Raw genomic sequence first — 23,396 nt, 5'->3', positions numbered from 1 at the left:
TTTGTAGTATGATGGGGTCTCTTCTGCAATTAACTATGGTCATGTTTAGACTTTAACAATAAAGTGACTCACCTCCATCGCATAGATCCGTACAGTGTAAGAGCTGTCAAATGTGTCTGCGTCGCCTGCCTTTCACACATTTGATCAAAGATTGTAAAATTTGGCTGGGAACCTCCTCCTTTGCAAACTTTCCACTTCAAAACATAAAAGGATCTCATTATAGGAAATTATGGTGGCAATCGATTCTGCCTAAGCTCGGCTGTAGACGATTCTCGTCAACTATGCAGAGTAAAAACTCACCAGCTATCATAAGAGTCCTTTTTTGTCCTTTGGACATGCCTAAACAGCTACTGCCTTGGCGTCCTCCTTCTCCCAGCCAACAATTTTGATTTGTATCTATAAAACCCATTAACACACTTCATGACTGTTTTTGTACATGTTTCATATCAATATGTCATTTCCGTCATTAGAATTTCTTTCCATTTAAAAATATGCCACTCATTAAATTTCTCCCTGACATATTGTGTCCGATAGTTGACAGTTTTGGTTTAGAAAATCGATATGCCAGTAATTTCACCAAAACCGACTATAGTGGATGTTTTCGTTTATTGTCAATTGTCAAAATGTCAATCGTTTGTTTTTTCTCTCTTTTTTTTCCAATTTAATGTTGACAATATTGTTGTAGTTTTTGCTCAATTAAATAGAATATTTTCAATTTCATATGAGCTGTAAAAATAAAAACAAAAACAAAGGCTATCGACAAATACTGCAACGCAACATTGTTTGGACAGTTAGTCCAAAGTAATGCCAGAATATTGAATGTACCAAACAAAAAAAAAAAAAAAAGAACAATAAACCATAATAATATCTACAACAATGAAATATGATTTGGTTTATTTGCTTATTTGTTTATATTACTATTCTAAATTGACTCTGCAAAATGATTCGCCCATAACTGGAAGCGTACAAAAAGGCATTGCATGTCCATATGAATGGATATTCACAGCAATATGGGTGTACAAAGGCAAAACGTTTTGTGGGTACGAGGAGTGGAATAAAAGGCAACAGGAAAGAAGAGTGATAAAAGTTTTGACAAGAAACAGAGACATTCAGACCCACTAATGTTAATCAGTGCAGACTCAAGTGCCTTGGCTATCTCTTAAACCACTGCGTCATAACACGGCTTATGAATCCCTCATTGGAAAGGCTGCCAAAAAACTCGCTCAAGCTAGGCTTAACTAATTCAGTAGCACAATCGGCTTAAGATTAGGTTAGGTTTAAGTGACAGTCTGCCATCAGACTCACTTAGACGTTGTTGTCCATTGTGATGGTATCACAGAACAAAAGAAGGAAAATGCCTTCTAGTTCTACCGTTGCACCATCCAGATCCCTTTAAAAGGCCCAATAAGTTGCGAATATTCAAATCTGCTAAAGCAGACAGGTTCTCAAAGAAATGAGAACCTAAAGTGGAACTCCTTCTGACTGCCAGTGTGGAACACATACACACAGAAGGTGTTCTATAGACTCTTCCTCTTCGATGTTCTCACGTACTTACTTCAATTGGCTATGACAGAATATTTGTTCCACTAGCCGAACGTAGAATAGCCAAGTTGTCGTATATGGTGTCGTGGCTTGGTGGACAATACTTCAAAAGAACTCTTGGTCTAAACAAAGAGATATTAGAAAACTATCGTAGTCTAAGAGAAAGCTCAATCATTGGCTATATACTCCAATTGTCAGCCAAGTTGTCGTATATGGTGTCGTGGCTTGGTGGACAACACTTCAAAAGGACCCTTGGCCTTAACAAAGAGCTATTAGCAAACTATCAGAGTCTAAGAGAAACCTCAAACATTGGGTATATACTGCAATTGTCAGTATATAGCCAATGTTGTCGTATATGGTGTCGTGGCTTGGTGGACAATACCTCAAAAGTTCATCTTCTGTACAATAGTACAGAATATAATTGAGTTTGGCCCCCCAATGAAAATATGGTGCTTCATTTTTATACCCTCCACCATAGTATGGGGATATACGTACTTCAACATTACGTCTGTAACTCATCGAAATCTGGCCATATGCGTCCTTCTGTCGAAAGCATTTTGCACAAATACATCCAAAAACTGTGGGTCGGTTGGGATTGTAAATAAACCATATCGGTCCATATAGCTCCCATATAAAGCAATCCACCGATTACATTTCTTTAACCTCACCTCATCCGGTTGACTGAAGTTTTGTATAATGAAGTTTGCTTTGACATTAAAAAAAGTGCAGTATGGTCCGAATCGATTCAAACCCTGATACAGTTACTATATAAACAAATCTCCTACAAAATTTCATAAGCCTCTGGAGGGCATAATTCTTATCCGATTTGGCTGAAATTTTGCACAAGGAGACCATACTATAGTCTACTTACTTTACTTTTCTTTAATTGGCTATGACAGAATATTTGTTCCACTAGCCGAACGTAGAATAGCGTTCCAAACGCCTCGATCTTCTGCGCTCATTCTAAAATCTCTGACACCAAGTTTCGAGGTGTCTCCCACCACTTGATCTTTCCATCGGGCTTTTGGTCTTCTCGGTTTGCGTGTACCACCATGTTCGCCTTCAAAAGACTTCTTTGCTGGACCTTCTTCATCCATTCTGACAACATGACCTAGCCAACGCAGGCGTTGTATTTTGATGCGTGTAACAATGCTATTGTCGTCATACAGCTCATACAGCTCGTGGTCCATATATTTTACGAAGAATCTTTCTCTCAAATACTCCAAGCACCGCCTCATCTGCTTTCACAACTACCCATGCTTCAAAACCATATAACACCAAGGGTAGTATCAGTGTCTTGTATAATGCAATCTTTGTCTGTCGAGAGGTGGCCATGTTTCTTAACTCCTTACTTAGTCCAAAGTAGCATCTGTTTGCCAGTATTAATCTTCGGTTAATCCCAAAACTGATGTCATTTGTTTCGGTTACGGCGGTGCCGAGGTAGATAAAGTTACTGACTGTCTCAAAGTTGTGGTTCCCAACTTTCTCCATTTTCTTTATCTGCTCGGTTGTGCAAGGCTTTTTGGGAGTTGAAACCATCCATTTCGTCTTTTCTCCATTTACTGCCAGAACCATCCCACTGACTCTCTTTCGATTCTTTCAAAGGCTGCAGTTACTACTTCCGCCGACCGTCCTATCATATCGATGTCGTCGGCATAGGCGAGTAGCATGTGTTCCCTTGTGACTAGTGTGTCATAGCTATTCACATCTGCATCTCGTATAATCTTCTTCTCTCCATGCTCGAGAGCATTTTGTGTGCGATGGGGAAGAGACTTTTTCCTCTGTAGTTGGCACATTCCGTTTTGTCTCCTTTCTTGTGTACGGTACATAGTATGCTGAGGTTCCAATCATCGGGTATGCCTTCTTCTAGCCAGATTGCGCAGATAAGCTGATGCATACGTCTTATCAGCGTGTCGCCTCCGGTCTTAAATATTGTAGTTCAGCGGGTAACACTCCGGCTCCTGCTGCCTTATTGTTCTTTAGGCGGTTCACTGCTACTTTCTGACTACGAGGTAAACATTCTATACCATCATCAGGGATTGGTTCTGCGGTCTCCTCTTCGCCTCCAACGTCGGACAATAGCAATTGGGTAAAATGTTCTTTCCATACCTCAGCATGTTATCTGTGTCAGTTACCAGATTTCCTTCTTAGTCTCTGCAGGAGGATGTGCCTGCACCAAAGCCATCGGTTTGATGTTTACACCATTGGTATAATTTCCGGACTTCATTCTGACTCCTGTACATCACAATTCGCTCACACTCACGACTTTCCATTTCCTTTTTCTTTATGCGGAATAGACGTTTCTCCTCTCTCCTTTTCTCCCGTTTCCTCTCCTTCATCTGGCGCGTTGCTACTGATTGCAGGGTTGCTCTGTATGCCGCATTCTTGGCTTCAGTAGCATCTCGACACTCTTGGTCGTACCATGGGTTTCTAAGTACGGATTTCGCGGTATTTTCCATGGATTGGGCAATAGTTTGCCACTATTGGAACAAGGAGTGCTTTCATCAAGCAGTTGGGTCAGTCGAGTGGAGCATGCCGCTGCCATTTGTTGTGTTTGCAGCTTTTTAATGTCCAGCTTCCGTGCAATGTCAGATCGTTCTTTCCTCGCCATATTCAAATGGGTACGAAACTTTGCTGCTACAAGGTAATGATCCGAATCTTTATTCGCTCCACGAATCGATCATACTTATATCTCCTTTAGCCAAGGAACCAGTCTATTAGACAACCGGTGTTACATCATCAGGGCCTGGCGACTTAAAGGAGTCGAAACTTCTTGTCGCCCACAGGATTTTCGGCTCAGACACAATTTCCCTAATAACCTCCGACGCATGCATACCAGTGACAACCTCTGCTGTCGCCACGGTGTCCGGATTTAATCAGCTATTTATCCATGGCTCGCTGGCAGCCTTGTTCGTCGTTAACCCTTGATGGACCCGGAGGAACCCGACAGTCTCCCAAATGGTTCGAAGAAACGCATCTCCTAATAGGTTAGGTTTGGTTGAAAAGTGGGTGCATATATTAATCCGCCCCATGTCACTATGCACATGCACCTAAGCCAGTAATCGGCTTGTTGTGCGCTCTAAAAACTAGAAAGTAACCTCCAAAAAGATAATTTTAAGTTAGGAATTCCGTGCTACTTACAAAATCGTTAATTATTTTCAATACCACTCCCCTAAGTTGGTTTATGTCTGATATTGTGTCTCCACCTAAGTCCCGGTATCTGTTGAACGCAAAAGCCTGCCAACGACAAAGGAAATGCTCCAATGTCTCATCATCTTCTCCGCATGCCCTACACATGCTATCACTTGCCGCAACGATTTTACATAAGTGAGTTCGTAGTCCCGTTATAATACCAATAGCTATACTGACCTCCTTCTTGCTTCCTTTTAGCAATAGCCTCGTCTTCTCACTATCTGTATTCTCCTATAGGATTTTCGCCTTCCTACCGACCGTTTCGCTGTTCCACAATGTTGCACGCGAATTCGTCGCTCACTCCCTTAACTCGGTCTGCGTCGACCCGAAAGGCTTCGGGTTAACCAAGTCTATTGACGGCAGTCCTCTGGCCTTCACCACCAAATCGTCTGCCCTTTCATTTCCCCTTGCTCTGTTATGTCCCGGCACCCAAATGATGCGGATTTTGCCATCCTCAGAGAAGGCGTTAATCTCCTTCTTACACTGCAAGACTGTTCGTGACCTTACCGTCCTGGTTGTTATTGCCTTTGTGGCAATTTTACTGTTCATACTCGACGTCCTCGCGTTAGCACCACACCACTTCATGTATTCCGTGATTGCCAGGATCTCCGCCTGCAGGACCGTATAATGGTCAGGCCGTCTAAAACAGACCTCAGTTCCTGGGTTCTTAATGCAAACCCCCAGGCCCACTCTGTCCTCTAGCTTTGATCCATCCGTATAACATGATCTAGGGTTCCGTCAATCCAAGACTGGACCGATGGCAGCAGTGCCTCGCACTCGACTTCAAGGTTCGTCTCAGGTATCTGATCGGAAACCTCTTCCCTTCCTTCCAGGTTTCCTACCGTCTCCTCGATTATACCGCGATGGTATGAGCTACTCCCATCCTAATAAGTCTGGGCCTTTTATGGGCAGTCGCCATTGCTTTCAGTGCTGTATGACTATCCACGACATCCTCTCAAGTCCTTATGGCAATTTTACTGTCGGTAAAGATGTTCAGACTCGACGTCCTCGCGTTAGCACCACTTCACGGATTCCGTGATCGTCCGGATCTCCGCTTGTAGGACCGTATTATGGTCAGTCAGTCTAATATAGATCTCAATCCCTGAGTTCTCAATGTAAACCCCCAGGCCCACTCTGTCCTCTAGCTTTGATCCATCCGCATAACATGATCTAGGGTTCCGTCAATCCAAGACTGGGCCGATGGCAGCAGTGCCTCGCACTCGACTTCAAGGTTCGTCTCAGGTATCTGATCGGAAACCTCTTCCCTTCCTTCCAGGTTTCCTATCGGCGCCTCTATTATACCGCGATGGTATGAGCTGCTCCCATCTTAATAAGTCTGGACCTTTTATGGGCGGACGCCATTGCTTTCAGTGCTGTATGACTATCTACGACATCCCCTTCAGGGGCTTCAGATGTCCGCCTGAAAGACGGGTGTAGAGTGTATATTCCAAGGAACTCAATATGGACTCCTGCCAATGTGCATATTGAAGCTGCCAAATTTCCAATGAACATTCCATTAAGGTACAGGGGATACTTCTCTCATATCAATGAGTGCAGTCCGATTAAAGTTTAAGCTCAATGATGCCGAGTCCGAATGGTGTGCCGCATAGAGACACCACTTGGCAGAGAAGTTTTAACATGGCAAAATACCTTACAAATGTAGCCAGCATTAGTAAGGGGATAACTACCGCTAAAATTTTTGTTGGTGTTCGCGCCAGGATTTGAAGCCAGGTGTTCAGCGTCATAGGCGGACATGCTAACCTCTGCGCCACATTGACCTCGGTGCATCATGAACCATTTCCCCTAATTCTTTAAAAACTTTAAGCTCGATCCTCTTACGCTGCTGCCAATTGCAGCAGATGTTGTTGTGCTCAATGGTACAGAACACATATCCTATTGAAATTATATTAAAAAGGTATAAATATTCAGCAATTGTTATGGGAAATCTAATCTAATCTCCTTTTCAATATACTATACAAAATGTTCATATAGTGCGCACACAAGTGCATGTGTGTGTGTGTGTGTGCGTGTGTGTGTGGATTTGTGTGCACCAACATACTACATGTGAAAGCTATCGTTGTACATTTATAGAATTTCCAAAAAAAAAAAAAAAAATACAAAAATCGACAGAAAGGAAAAAAAGAGCAATAACCACATCAACAATAATAGCAACGACAATGGCAAAAGTTATAAACAATTTACAATGTAATGATGTGAAATCAGAACTGTATCTGAAATTAGCTTTGTGTTGTAAGAGAAAAATACACATATTTCACCTCCCACCCATACTCGACAAATGAACACCATTCCCCATGATATAAGACATGTTTGTTAAGGGGCCTGAAGGTAAGGCCCTTGGTTTTGGTACTAAAGTATTGTCTTAATTTTGAATTAGGTTTCAAGTTTAAAATATTTCAATCGGGATGAGCATTAAACTGTTATAAGATTTTTGAAGTGTTGGCCATTAGCGTAGCCTGCCCAGCTTTCTTGAGGGGGGAGAACAATGGAATTTTTGAAATTCTGCGGGGGGCTAAAACTTTTTTGAGAGTTGCTTAGCCCACCCCCATAGGCCTTTCTACGCTTATGGTTTTGCTCACCAGACCACAATACCATATACACTTAAAGAAATTTGTTATTGAAAACAGCAAAAATGTTTGCTAAAACAACAGTTTTTGTCTGCTAAAAATGGAAAAATAAAATTTTGAACACTGTTACTGTTGAAGAGCAAAAAATTGTTGCTACGTTAGCATATAAATCACAAACGGATGTAAGTTCTTGGAATGTCTCTTACTTCTGACTTGTTGAACCCATAGAATACAAAATCTTCGAGCCTGTCGAGGTCTGCATATCTCCGGACGCCATCAGCCTCATCCAATCTACCAATCTTCCAGTCGGCGGTTGAAAGATTGTGATAACACTCCCTTAGTATCCTAAGTATGGAATCAGGATCTGAGTGAATCCTTGGTATCCAAGAGTGTGTGTGGCCAAGGACAGGAAGGAATATCTTCTTGCCTTCTTGGCTACTTAACCTGGTCGGATCTCGCCTATCTTCCTTAGGGCGCAACGACACATTTCAATCGATACTGTAGCAGATAAACTACGCCAATCAATCACAAACGGATGTGAGTTCTTGGAATGTCTCTTACTTCGGACTTGTTGAATCCGTAGCGTACAAAATCTTCAAAGCTGTTGAGGTCTTATGAATTTAGTACGAATATTACATGTCTCCTGTCGCCATCAGTCTTATCCATTCTACCAATCTTCCAGTAGGTGGTTGAAAGGTTGAAAGATTCTCGAGAGGAATATGTCGCATCGCAGGTGTAGACGTTTCAGAAGGCCTGAGTTACAGGATGCCTTTCGCTCAGCAAGAGACCACGTCGATAAGATGATTAAGATAGCCAAAAAAGACTACTATTACAGACGCTTTACTTCTGCAATAGGCTCCAAGAGAACGTGGAACGTTATTCGAGACATTGAATAAGGGAAAAATGCTAATAAATGTTCAACAAACTTGGCCATCAATGGGCTTAATGATGCCTTTGTTAATGTCCCACAGATCTCAGTTGATCCCAATTTCTATGCCTTCAATATCTCCCCCTCTCTCGATGACGACTCTGGTTTTGGCTTCAGCTGTATTGGTGCCACCGATGTCCTACCGTAGCGCAGAGGTTAGCATGTCCGCCTATGACGCTGAACGCCTGGGTTGGAATCCTGACGAGACCATCAGCGGTGGTTTTCCCCTCCTAATGCTGGCGACATTTGTGAGGTACTATGCCATGTAAAGAGGTGTCGCACTGCGGCATGCCGTTCGGACTCGGCTATAAAAAGGAGGTCCCTTATCATTCAGCTTAAAAACTTGAATCGGACTGCACTCATTGATATGTGAGAAGTTTGCCCTTGTTCCTTAGTGGAATGTTCATGGGCAAAATTTGCAATTTTTGATGTCCTTGAGTGTGTCGCGACTGTAAAGTCTAACGCTGTCGTCATTGATGGCATTGATCCTAGAAGACTCTTGCTCCCCCTTACTAGTCCTCATGTAACCTATGTTTTCAATAGGATTTTGACCACGTGTTACTTTCCATTAGCGTGGAAACATGCCAAGGTCATCCCACAGCCTTAGAATTCCAAGGAATATAGACCAATTGCTATTCTTTGTTACTTGTCAAAGGTCTTTGAGAAATTCCTGTATTTGCAAATGTCGTCTTTTGTCAACGAGAACTCTTTGTTATATTGGGTTGCCCAAAAAGAAATTGCGGATTTGTTAAAAGAAAGTAAATGCATTTTTAATGAAACTTAGACTGAACTTTAATCAAATATACTTTTTACAATTTTTTTTTAAAGCAAGCTAAAAGTAACAGCTGATAACTGACAGAAGAAAGAATGCAATTACAGAGTCACAAGCTGTGAAAAAATTTTTCAACGCCGACTATATGAAAAATCCGCAATTACTTTTTGGGCAACCGTGAGACAGTCCGGGATTCGACCTAACCACAGCTGCGTAACTGCCTTGGCAGAGTTCACTGAGAGGATCAGGATCAATTTGGAGAATTACAAGATACATTTCCTCCTTGTTCTTCTTGACCCGTTCTAAGGCATTTGACACTGTGGATCATTCCTTGTTATGCGATAAGATGAGACATCTTTACAATTTTTCTTCTACATCCGTTCGCCTTATTTTGTCGTACCTGTCACACCGCACTCAGTCCGTCAGTTATAAGTCTTCTGTATCGTCACCTCTACTTGTTTTAAAAAGTGTTCCTCAGGGATCAATTCTGAATCCTCTTCTCTTTTCATTGTACAGTAACGACTTGGCGAGTCAATTGTCTTATTGTGAGGTACATTCTAAGACATTTGACACTGTGGATCATTTCTTGTTATGTGAAGACATCTTTACAATTTTTCTTCTACATCCGTTCGTCTTATTTTGTCGTACCTGTCACACCGCACTCAGTCCGTCAGTTATAAGTCTTCTGTATCGTCACCTCTACTTGTTTTCAAAGATGTTCCTCAGGGATCAATTCTGAATCCTCTTCTCTTTTCATTGTACAGTAACGATATGGCGAGTCAATTGTCTTATTGTGAGGTACATTCTAAGACAATTGACACTGTGGATCATTCCTTGTTATGTGATAAGATGAGACATCTTTACAAATTTTCTTCTTCATCTTTACAATTTGACACTGTGGATCATTCTTTGTTATATAAGAAGATGAGACATCTTTACAATTTTTCTTCTACATCCATTCGTCTTATTTTGTCGTATCTGTCACACCGCACTCAGTCCGTCAGTTATAAGTCTTCTGTATCGTCACCTTTACTTGTTTTCAAAGATGTTCCTCAGGGATGAATTCTGAGTCCTCTTCTCTTTTCATTGTACAGTAATGACTTGGCGACGATGTACAGATATATATCGGCAGTCCGAGGGATGAGATTGCTGAAAACATACGTCTGCTTAATCATGATCTGTCAAGAGTCAGCACGTGGGCGAAAGCCAACGGCCTGTGTCTCAACCCTGTAAACTCCAAGTGTGTGGTTATCAGAAACAGGCTGTCTCGGGTTTTCATGTGATATCGGTATATTCATTAACGACTCTAGATTCGAAATCGTTCAAAGAACTAGGGCGTGGTTATTAACAGCACTCTGACATGGAGTAATCATATCGACTCTGTCGTTGGTCAGGGATATTCAAAATTGCGTGCTCTCTGGGCCACTCAGTCGGTTACTCCGCTGCGGGTTAGGTCTCTCTTGGCAAAGACTTATCTTGTTTCTGGCATTCTCTACGGCTGTGAGTTGTTTGCTAACTGCGACTTGGTAAGTAGACGTAAGCTAAACACCTTTTTTAATAGCATTACTCGTTATGTATTTGGCTTGAGACGGCGCGACTCCATCACCGAATACTCTTTATCCCTGTATGGCGTCTCCTTACAGCACTCGTTGTACCTGAGATCGCTGACTTTCCTGGTCTACACGCAGGCACCACAATATCTGTATGGATTCATTGATTTCGCCAGATCTATTAGAGGTAAACAAATCATTCCCAAAATTTATCGGAGGCTTGTTTCTGAATGGCATATGTTCATATTCGCTGTACGTCTCTGGAACTCACTTCCTAACGATCTGCAATTACTCAGTAACTCGGCAACATTTAAAACCATACTTTGGAAACATTTTACTGCATTAAGTTGATGAATGTTAAGACTCATTTATTTATTTATTTTTATTCTTATATACTTACCTTAATTTCTTAATTTCAGTGGGCCATTACCTTAAATTAAAATATAACTTTAGGGTCCAAATTTCTCCCATCTGAAATATAATTTGAATATGGGGACTACTGATCCTAATAGCACCTGGTAGAAGCTAATCGTGATATTAGTTTGTATCACCTATCTATGACCAGTACAGCCCAGTGGGCCATTATGTTAAATTCAAATCTAATTTTGGGTGCCAAATATCTCCGATCTGAAATATAATTTGAATATAGGAACTACGGATTCTAAAAGCTCTGGGCAGGAGCTAATACTCGTATCTTTTATCTCTGACGAGATCACTGCAATGCCGTTTTAAAAATGGGTCATATAGATCGTCGAGATATAGTTTTTGCATAGATGTTTGAGGGGTCGGTTAATGTTAAGCATTTTGTTAACAGTGCTCTGTTAACCACTTAACGTGTCTCTGTTAAAATCTCAGGTTCATGTCTTGGCTAAGTTATATTCAAATTATTGGTTGCCCAAAAAGTAATTGCGGATTTTTCATATAGTCGGCGTTGACAAATTTTTTCACAGCTTGTGCCTCTGTAATTGCATTCTTTCTTCTGTCAGTTATCAGCTGTTACTTTTAGTTTGCTTTAGAAAAAAAGTGTAAAAAAAGTATATTTGATTAAAGTTCATTCTAAGTTTTATTAAAAATGCATTTACTTTTTTTTTAAAAAATCCGCAATTACTTTTTGGGCAACCCAATACATCTTGGACAGATAATACTATTGTAACGACATGTTTTCCACTATTGCTGGGGTAAAGTTCGGTGTCCATGGTCGTTACATACTATTTATCATACCGACCACCGAAGGATGGGGGTATATTCATTTTGTCATTCCCTTTGCAACATATCGAAATATCCGTTTCCGACCCTATCTAGACATGTCCGCCTGTCTGTCCGTCTGCCTGTTGAAATAACGCTACAGTCTTTTAAAATTGAGAGATATTGCGCTGAAACTTTGCACAAATTCTTTTTTTTTTTGTCCATAAGTAGGTTAAGTTCAAAGATGGGCTCTATCGGACTATGTCTTGGTATAGCCCCCATATAGACCGATCGGCCGATTTAGGGTCTTAGGCCCATAAAAGCCACATTTATTATCCGATTTTTGCCAAAATTTTGGACAATGAGTTGTCTTAGGCCCTTCGACATCCTTCGTTAATTTGGCCTAGATCGGTCCAGATTTGGATATAGTTGCGATATAGACCGATCCTCCGATTTAGGGTCTTAGGCATATAAAAGCCACATTTATTATCTGATTTTGCTGAAATTTGGGACAGTGAGTTGTGTTAGAGCTTCCGACATCCTTCGTCAGTTTGGCCTAGATCGGTCTAGATTTGGATATAGCTGCCATATAGACCGATCCTCCGATTTAGGTTCTTAGACCCATAAAAGCCACATTTACTATCCGATTTTTGCCAAAATTTTGGACAATGAGTTGTCTTAGGCCCTTCGAAATCCTTCGTTAATTTGGCCTAGATCGGTCCAAATTTAGGGTCCTAGGCCCATAAAAGCCACATTTATTATCCGATTTTGCCAAAATTTGGGACAGTGAGTTGTCTTAGGCCTTTCCATATCTTTCTTTAATTTGGACCTGATCGGTTCAGATTTGGATGTAGCTGCCATATAGACCGATCTCTCGATTTTAGGTTTTGGGCCCATAAAAAACGCATTTATTGTTCGATATCGCCGAAATTTGGGACAGTGAGTTATGTTAAGCCCCTTGACATACTTCTGCCATATGGCACAGATCGGTTTAGATTTGGATATAGCTGCCATATAGACCGATACCTCTGTTTTATGTTTTGAGGCCATAAAAACCACATTTATTATCCGATTTTGCTGAAATTTGAGACAGTGAGTTGTGTTAGGCTCTTCGACGTCCTTCTTCAATTTGGCCCAGATCGGTCCAGATTTGAAAAAAGCTGCCATATAGACCGATCTCTCGAGTTAAGGTTTTGGGCCCATAAAAGGCGCATTTATTGTCCGATGTCGCCGAAATTTGGGACAGTGAGTTGTGTAAGGCTCTTCAACATTTTTCTGCAACTTGGTCCGGATCAGTCCAGATTTGAATATAGCTGTCATATAGACCGATCTCTCGATTTAAGGTTTTGGGCCCATAAAAGGCGCATTTATTGTCCGATATCGCCGAAATTTGGGACATTGAGTTAAGTTAAGCCCCTTCTGCAATATATCACAGATCGGTGAAGATTTGAATATAGCTGCCATATAGACCGATCTCTCGATTTAAGATTTTGGGCCCATAAAAGTCGCATTTATTGTCCGATGTCGCTGAAATTTGAGACAGTGAGTTGTGTTAGGCTCTTTGACTTCCTTCGTCAATTTGTTCCAGATCGGTTTAGATTTGGATATAGCTGCCATATAGACGGATCTCTCGATTTAAGGTTTTGGTCCCATAAAAGGAGCATTTATTGTCCGATGTCGCCGTAATTTGGGACAGTGAGTTAAGTTAAGCCCCGTGACATACTTCTGCAATATGGCGCATATCGGTTAAGATTTGGATATAGCTGCCATATAGACCGATATCTCAGTTTTAGGTTTTGAGGCCATAAAAGCCACATTTATTATCCGATTTTGCTGAAATTTGAGACAGTGAGTTGTGTTAAGCTCTTCAACGTCCTTCTTCTATTTGGATCAGATCGGTCCAGATTTGAATATAGCTGTCATATAGACCGATCTCTCGATTTAAAGTTTTGGGCCCCTAAAAGAAGCATTTATTGTCCGATGTCGCCGAAATTTGGGACAGTGAGTTGTGTTAGGCTCTTCGACATTTTTCTGCAACTTGGTCCAAATCGGTCCGGATCGGTCCAGATTTGAATATAGCTGACATGTATAGACCGATATCTTAATTTAAGATTTTGGGCCGCTAAAAGGCGCATTTATTGTCATCAGATTGTGCCGAAATTTGGGACAGTGAGTTGTGGTGGGGCCTTCGACATCCTTCTTCAACTTGGCCCAGATCGGTCCAGATTTGAATAAAGCTGCCATATAGACCGATATCTCGATTTAAAGTCTTGGCCCTACAAAAGGCGCATTTTTAATCTGATTTCACTGAAATTTGACACAGTTTCTTATGTTAGGCTTTTCGACATCCGTGTCGTATATGGTTCAGATCGGTTTATTTTTAGATGTAGCTACTCCAAATACCTATATTTTGTTATACACAATTCAACAATGACTTGTACCGATTAGTATTTGGTCCAAATCGGAACATATTTCGATATAACTTCTATGGGGCATAAGGTGTGCAATTTTCAATGGATTTTGATGAAAGGTTGTTTACATATATACCCGAGGTGGTGGGCATCCAAAGTTCGGCCCGGCCGAACTTAACGCCTTTTTACTTGTTTAATCTAGACCTGTAGCTTTTGGGTTTGATTGTGCAGCGAATCTTGCAGCCCAATTAAGAAAGCCTCTCTCCTTTTAGCTAAGATTTTTAGGATCACTCTCATCAAGCCTTTCAATAAACCTGAGAGCGATGAGCCTTTTATTATAGGACACCCTCAAAAAGCGTATTGGTTTGCCAGAGAAGGTCGATGATCTAGACAAATTCTAAATATGCGAAGATGATATAGGTTCGGTTTTGTCATCAACACTTGAATCTGACAGTCTCCAGGCCAGTCGTTGGTCGGCTAGTGGAGCCTATCGCAACCCCTCCACAAGTCTTTAAGACTAAGACCTAAACATATTCTATAAGGCCTGTTTTAGGACAGGCCTTATTCACATTTCAGGACAACTTTAGCTCCCGCCCTTGTATACAAATACCATATTTGACTTTATACGCACACAATCACACACACACACTCTCATGCATCAGCGAGTTTCCGGCAAAAGTTTAATGAAGTTAGGCACACAGGACTTGGGTGCAAAAGTTTTATACAAAATGAATGTTTATATCTCTCTCTCTCCCTTGGAGCAGGCGTTCCTGGGGAGACAAAAATAGCACCAATCAAAATGAGGTGGCCCACATGCGGTAAGGGAAAGCAGCATATATTGGGTATATATGGCAGCAACAGGCATACATATGTCAGTCAGGGGGTGGTTGGTGTTGGTGGCTGGCAACAGCAGTTCCCAAACTAATTGAATTTTAGTGTTTGCATAAAGATAATAGAATTTATTTTGTTTTTATTTATCTTCTTCTCCGCAGTATCACTCTATCAACAATGACTACTGGCAGTGGCAGTGGCAGTGGTGGTGGTGGTGGTAATGGTAATGGCAGCAGCAACACCACCGGCAATAGTGAAGCTAATTTAGAAAACGACATTACAAACGAAATGTCATCGTCAAATGATAACTTGGCATTGGCCTCATCTTTCGCACCCATGGATTGTTCCTCAGACCCCGCTGCGGTTGATGAATTTTCCAAGGAACAACCAGATCCTGATACGATAAAAATGTTTGTGGGCCAAGTTCCCAAGGCATGGGATGAAATTAAGTTGCGCTCGTTGTTCGAGCAATATGGACGAGTACACACGCTGAATGTATTGCGCGATAAGGTTACCATGATGAGTCGAGGTAAGTAGGCAAATAGTTGTCATAAGAGATTAGAGACTAAATGGATTTTGTTACAAAAAATATATAAAGTACTGAAAAAAAAAATCATGAATTGTAGGTTTGATTAACGATATACTTAAACCAAGTTTATCAGTTGTGACTAAAATAGCAAGTAGAGAATATTATTGACAAAAGCAAATTTGAGAATGTTTCATAAATGAGATACTGACCTCAAGGTTAACGGCGATAAAAAAAATTAAAAAAAAAATATTTAATATTTTTGACAAAATCCATGGATCCTCTGGACTCACTAGGGTCCCCAAATTTTGTTTACTTATTGGGAAACAGAAATATGCCTGATCACGAGGCACCACCATTTTGATATCTGACAAGGTCAAATACTTGGGTGTGATCTTGAAATTGGAAGTGTCATATTCAGGAGCATACTTAAAAGGCTCACAGATTCAGGAGCATACTTAAAAGGCTCGAGCTTACGGCCCGAAATGGGGCCTGAATACGAGAATAGTCCACTGGCTCTACAGGCGCGTGATAAGACCAATACTTACTTACGCCTCAGTAGTTTGATGGATTGCTGTGGAGAAAGTGCAACATAAGGACCAAATCACAGTTTCAAAAAACATGTTGTCTTGGCATAAGCGGAGCGATGATTACCACGCCCACTAGGGTCCTGGAGACTATTCCAGATAACCGACCCATTGACATACAGATTAAGTGTGAGGCAGCCACTGCGGCTATGAGACTTTAAGCAATGGGAAAATGGATTAAGGATGAGAGCAGCTCATACCATCGCGGTATAATCTAGGCGACGATAGGAAACCTGGAAGGAAGGGAAGAGGTATCCGATGGGATACCTGAGATGTACCTTGAGGTCGAGTGCGAGGCATTGCTGCCATCGGCACAGTCTTGGATTGACGGAACCCTAGTATTGCCATCTAGAAGATCGTGTTACACGGATGGATCAACGCTAGAAGACGGAATGGGCCTGGGGGTCTACAATGAGAACCTAGGGACTGAGATCTGTTCTAGAATGCCTGACCATAATACGGTCCTGCAGGCTGAGTTTCGGGCGATCACGGATTACGTGAGGTGGTGTGGTACTAACGCGAGAACGTCGAGTGTGAACTTCTTTACCGACCGTAAAATTGCCATAAGGGCAATAACAACCAGGACGGTAAGGTCACGAACAGTCTTGCAGTGTAAGAAGGAGATTAACGCCTACTATGAGGATGACAAAATCCGCATCGTTTGAATGCCGGGCTATAACGGAGTATGGGGGAATGAAAGGTCAGATGATTTGGCGGTGATGACCAGAGTACTGATGTCAATAAACTTGGTTAACCCTAAGCCTTTCGGGTCGACGCAGTTCGAGTTAAGGGAGTGGGCGACGAATGCGCATGCAACATTGTGGAACAGCAAAACGGTCAATAGGATGACGAAAATCCTATGGGGGTATCCAGATCGTGAGAAGACGAGGCTATTACTCAAGGAAGCAAGAAGGAGGTCAGTATAGCAATTGCTATCATAACGGGACACATAGAACTACGAGCTCACTTATAGAAAATCGGTGCGGCAAGTGATAGCATGTGTAGGGCATGCGGGAAGATTGAGACGTTGGAGCATATCCTTTGTCATTGCCCGTCTTTCGCCTCTAACAGATATCGGCACTAAGGTAGGGACACTATACCAAACATGAACCAACTTAGGGGAGTGGCATGGAAAACAATTAAGGATTTTGTTAGTAGCACCGAATTCCTAATTTAGATTTTCTTTTTCTAGGTTACCGTTTTTTAGTATTTAGAAAGCACAACAAGCCGATACATAATGGCTTGGGGCGGATTAATATTTCTGATCGTCGTAAAATTTTAAGATGATTTTAAGATGTCCATGTGTCTGTGCATGTGTCCGTCAGCTGTAATCACCCTACAGTTCTTAACAAGTTAAAGTGTGCTAAGTTCGGCCGGGCCGAATCTTACATACCCGGTATCTCTTTTTAGACAAACAAAGGATAAGAGAAACGAATTGCTATGCTAATTGCATTGAGTGTTGGAGACTACAGCAGAAGTCTATGTGTAAAAAAAGTCTATGTTCGAAAAAGAAGTAAAATAAGGAGATCGGTTTAAAGGGGAGCTGCATCAGGCTAAGGACTGATTCAGACCTATTTGACACGTATATTGAAGGTCATGGAAAAAGACGTTGTACAAAATTTCAGCCAAATAAGATAAGAATTGCGCCCAAACAGGTAAGTTTCATGATCGGTTTATACGGCAGCTATTGTATATCAGGTTATGAACGTTTCATGCAAAATTTAAGCCAAATCGGATAAGAAGTGCGCCCTCTAGAGGCTCAAAAATTCAAAACCCCGATCGTTGTATATTACAGCTATATCAGGTTATGGACTGATTGCAGCCATACTTAGGACAGTTGTTGGAAATCATAACAAAACGCTTCATGCAAAATTTGAGCCAAATCGGATAAGAATTGCACCCTCCAGTGGCTAAAAAAGTCAAGATCCAAGATCGGTTTATATGGGAGCAATATCAAAACATGGACCGATATGGCCCATTTTCAATGCCAACCGAACTACTCTAATAAAAAGAATTTGTGTAAAATTTCAAATGGCTAGCTTTACTCCTTTCAATGTTAGCGTGATTTCGACAGGCAGACGGACGAACAGACGGACGGACATGGCTAGATCGACTTAAAATGTCATGGCGATTAAAATGTCATGGCTTTATAGGGTCTTAGGCGAATATTTCGAGGAGTTACAAACAGAATGACGAAATTAGTATATCCCATCCTATGGTGGAGGGTGTAAAAATTGGGATATTGAGATGAAACTCGTTTTTTTCTTACCCGCAGGTTCCTGAATGGGCCAAACCGGACTATATTTGGATTTAGATGCCATATAAACCGATGTGACGATGTCGGGTCTTAAGCCCGTAAAAGTTGCATTGCAAAATGTTTATTATATATTCAATCCGAATATGGCCCATATCGGCCCGAATGTGGCACATATCGGACCATATTTACATAATGCTTCCACCGATAGGGCGATTTTGGGTCTTGTAACAGACCAATATATTAAACGATTTCGGTGAAATTAGGCACAGTGAGTTGTTTTAAGCCTCCCATGCAAATATGGTCCATATTAGACAATATTTGAATATAGCTGCCATATTGACTTCTACTCTACTCTACTCTACTCTACTCTACTCTACTCTACTCTACTCTACTCTACTCTACTCTACTCTACTCTACTCTACTCTACTCTACTCTACTCTACTCTACTCTACTCTACTCTACTCTACTCTACTCTACTCTACTCTACTCTACTCTACTCTACTCTACTCTACTCTACTCTACTCTACTCTACTCTACTCTACTCTACTCTACTCTACTCTACTCTACTCTACTCTACTCTACTCTACTCTACTCTACTCTACTCTACTCTACTCTACTCTACTCTACTCTACTCTACTCTACTCTACTCTACTCTACTCTACTCTACTCTACTCTACTCTACTCTACTCTACTCTACTCTACTCTACTCTACTCTACTCTACTCTACTCTAAGCTAGTAAAAAGCTTGTTATGCACTCTAACGCTACTTAAAAGACCTTTAGCCTGCTAAGTTCAAACCATGCATTCTGATAAAAACTGCTTAGTTAGAGGACATAGTTGTACTGTGCCTAAATTTTTGCCAAAGCATGTACAATTTAAAGTTTCTTGGGCCCGCAGAAGGTTAATAGGAAGTTTAGCTTATATGATTTTAGACCGATTTGAAGAATTCATATAATGGATGCGGCTATTAGGGAGTCAAGATGTCAAATCTGGATACATATATCAGGTAAAACACCTATTCATACCATATTTAGCACGATTGCTGGAAATCATAACAGAATATTCCACGCAAAATTTTAGTCCAATCGGATGATAATTGAGGCTTCTAAGGGTTCAAGATGTCAAATAGGGAGAACAGTTTATATTGCATATAGGTTAGGTAAGCTAAGTTTCCACTACCGGGCCTGAAGGGCAACGAATAATAGAGGGTGATGTGAGCATTCCAATACTATGTGGCCTAATCTAGACTCGAAGAGGTCTACCGCTTTACTGTCATTGGCTAGAACAGATGTCTCAGTCATTGTGTACGTCTAGACAGGTCACTGTCTAATAGAAAAACATGCTGACAGACTGAAGGTTGCCAGCAACGACTTTTGCAGAAGCTGTGAGGACATCGAAAAAATAGAGACTATAGAACACCTTCTGTATGTGTGTCCCGCACTAGTGCTCAGAAGGAGTTCTACTTCAGATTCTCATTTCTTTCAGAAACTGTCAGCTTTAGCGGATGTGAAAATTCGCAAGTTAATGGGTTTTTTAAAGCGATCTAGATGGCCCAACAATAGGAACTAGAAGGCATCTTCCTTCTTCTGTTCCTGTGGTATCACAATGGACGAAAACGTCTAAGTGAGTCTGATGGCAGACTGCCACTTAAACCTAACGTTAGGTAAGGTTAAAGGACACGCAGTTTCCAACCGCTTCCCTCGGAGACCTCTGGTCCATTGTGTTCATCCTAGAAGGAAAGAAATGGGAGAGAAGAGAGAAACGAATTCCTTTAGAAAAGTGTGAATAGAAACGTAAAGCCGGCAAAGAGACCGAAAGCAATGTCACCGACTAGAGAGCTGCTCCGCCGGCCATCCCAGACCCTAGCTGAATTTCAGAATGACTCGGTGGTCGAAAGCCTGTAGAGAGCTCAGTGAGGAGATGATCATTCTACGCCTTCTCCCCGTCATCGCAGAGCACTGGCACAAGAGATGCTAAACCGTCTCCAGAATTTGCGGGGATGAGAATCTCCGCAAATCCTCATCTTCCCAAGCCCAAAGGCAGGTCAATGATATAAAGTTTCTGTGGCCAATCAGGACAACCAACAACAATCCGAGGTAACTCCTTCCCAGCTCAAGGACAATCAACGTCCTCGTTCCGGAGAACCTCATTCATAAGCCCTTGGCAACCCTTCAGCCCACAACTCCAACCCACGCCGCGTCAGCACATTCGCCGTAGTAGGCATCCTCCATCCCAAACAGCCAACCCAGAGGGGGTTCAACAAAATCGTCTCGCTCATAGAGTCCATCCGCCATCAAAACCTGGCCAGCTCGTCAACCGCTGCGTTTTCCGCCACCCCTTAATGGCCTGGAATCCAGCAATATCTGACAGCAGCTCCTAAATGTCCAAGACGCTCCTTGCATCTCCCGACAAGCCTTGACCTCGGCCAGGGCCTTTCGCTCCGCCTGACTGTCCGCATAAATCGGCTGCCGCTCCTGATTCAGGATTACATCCAAGACCCTGAGGATCCCGAAAATCTCTCCCTGAAACACACTGCACCCAACCAGAAGTCTATGTGCTCCCTCCCCGGGAAGACAACCTCCAAGTCGCCATAGAAGAAAGATCCACCCGGCACATAGTTCGTAGCATCGTCAATGTCACGTAGTCGTCTCACGCCAGCGGATTTCCCTCAGATTGAGGCCAGTCTTCAACGCAGCGCACTTCATGTCCAAACAATTTTTGATGACTCTTTATATATGAACCTAACCCGCTGATCCCATAAAATCGGAAGTTTGTTATATTTAGCCGCTATATAGACCGATCTCCAGACGAAAAGTCTTGAGGCGATAAATTGGACATTTTTCATCCGATTTCGATGAAATTTGGCACAGTGAGTTATGATAGTGTGGTCCAGATTGGACCATATTTGAATATAGCTGCCCTATAGACAGGCCGCCCGATCTCCCGATATAGGGTATTAAGGCTATAAGACATCCATTTATTACCCGATTTCGATGAACATTGGCACAGTGAGCTTTGGTTGGATGTTTATCCAATAAATACCCAAGCCTTGGGTATTTATCCGATAGAAACACATCTCTACTCATAGGTGATAATCGGGTGAACTCCAGCAGTGTAAATCCTCCGGACCATACTTGGCCTTAGTCCTCAACTCCTGGCCACCGAGTTGCGACATGTGTAGAACGCATTTAGATCCCGTTTGACTTTCTCCTCGACGTTTTTTCTCCAGTTCAATTTCTGGTCAAGAATAAAGCCCAGATATTTAGCCTCCGTGGAGAGAGCGGCAACTCTACTCGATCAAGAACGAGTCTACTGAACTCTTCCTTCTTCCTATATGGAAGCTATAGCGGGTTATAGAACAAAATTGTATGAACCATACTTAGCACGATCATTGGAAGTCATAACAGGAGAGAAGTTTTACATGTCATAATACCTCACAAATGTTGCCAGCATTAGGAGGGAAAAACCACCACTGAAAATTTTTTTTGATGGTCTCGCCAGGATTCGAACCCAGGCGTGCAGCGTCATAGGCGGACATGCTAACCTCTGCGCTACGGTGGCCTCCCGTTGAACACTGCCATATCGACTTAAGGTGTCATAACGATCAGTAGTATCAATCATCATTCAATCAATATTTCCAGGAACGGAATAACAAGATTACGGAATGACTAGATTACGCAATGACTAGATTACGCAATGACTTGATTAGTATACCCCATCCCATCCTATGGTGGTGGGTATAAAAAATGTCTTATGCCAACTTTGATCGGTTAGAGTGGGCATCTTAATACCATCTCAACCGTTGTTTGGCTAAGTAAACTTTTTTATACCCACCACCGAGGGATAGGGGTATATTCATTTTGTCATTCCATTTGCAACACATCGAAATATCCATTTCCGACCCTATAAATATATATAAATATATATATTCTTGATCAGCGTAAAAATCTAAGACGATCTAGACATGAAATCAGAAATCACGCTACAGTCTTTAAAAATAGAAATATTGAGCTGAAATTTTACACAGATTCTTTTTTTGTCCATAAGCAGGTTAAGTTCGAAGATGGGCTATATCGGACTATATCTTGATATAGCCCCCATATAGACCGATCCGCCGATTTAGGGTCATAGGCCCATAAAAGCCACATTTATTATCAGATTTTGATGAAATTTGGGACAGTGAGTTGTGTTAGGCCCTTCGACATCCTTCGTCAATTTGTCTCAGATCGGTCCAGATTTCGATATAGCTGCCATATAGACCGATCCTCCGATTTAGGGTCTTAGGCCCATAAAAGCCACATTTATTATCCCATTTAGATGAAATTTGGGACAGTGAGTTGTGTTAGGCCAATTGACTTCCTTCGTTAATTTGGCCTAGATCGGTTCAGATTTGGATATAGCTGTCATATAGACCGATCATCCGATTTAGGGTCTTAGGCTCACAAAAGCCACATTTTTTATCCGATTTTGATGAAATTTGGGATAGTGAGTTGTATTGGACCCTTCGACATCCTTCGTCAATTTGGCTCAGATCGCTCCAGATTTGGATATAGCTGCCATATAGACCGATCCTCCGATTTAGGGTTTTAGGCCCAGAAAAGCCACATTTATTATCCGATTTAGATGAAATTTGGGACAGTGAGTTATCTTAGGCCCTTCGACATCTTTCTTCAATTTGGCCCAGATCGGCTCAGATTTGGATATAGCTGCCATATAGACCGGTCCTCCGATTTAGGGTCTTAGGCCCACAAAAGCCGCATTTATTATCCAATTTTGCTGAAGTTTTGGGAAAGTGAGTAGTCTTAGGCCCTTCGACATCTTTCTTCAATTTGGCCCAGATCGGTTCGGATATGAATATAGCTGCCATATAGACTGATTTCTTGATTTAAGGTTTTGGGCCCATAAATTGCTCATTTATTGTCCGATGTCGCCGAAATTCGGGACAGTGAGTTAAGTTAGGCCCCTTGACATACTTCTGCAATACCACACAGATCGGTCCAGATTTGGATATAGCTGCCATATAGACCGAT

At 41.7% G+C, this 23,396-nt stretch overlaps 1 protein-coding gene across 5 annotated transcripts in view; it reads left to right on the top strand.

Moving 5' to 3' along the window:
• LOC106088092 (CUGBP Elav-like family member 2) overlaps window positions 1-23,396 on the top strand; it is a 596,808-nt gene that overhangs the window by 59,448 nt on the left and 513,964 nt on the right. For 4 of the 5 annotated variants that reach the window (XM_059364556.1, XM_059364555.1, XM_059364554.1 and 1 more), the window contains exon 2: window positions 15,158-15,525. In XM_059364556.1, coding sequence (XP_059220539.1) covers window positions 15,158-15,525 — 368 coding nt within the window. Of the gene's footprint in view, window positions 1-15,157; window positions 15,526-23,396 lie in introns of those variants that run through there. The other variant, XM_059364562.1, reaches the window with a different exon arrangement.

Source organism: Stomoxys calcitrans, chromosome 3, assembly GCF_963082655.1.
Source record: "Stomoxys calcitrans chromosome 3, idStoCalc2.1, whole genome shotgun sequence".
NCBI classification, from domain to species: Eukaryota; Metazoa; Arthropoda; class Insecta; order Diptera; family Muscidae; genus Stomoxys; species Stomoxys calcitrans.
This window is presented reverse-complemented; position numbering and strand designations above follow the sequence as displayed.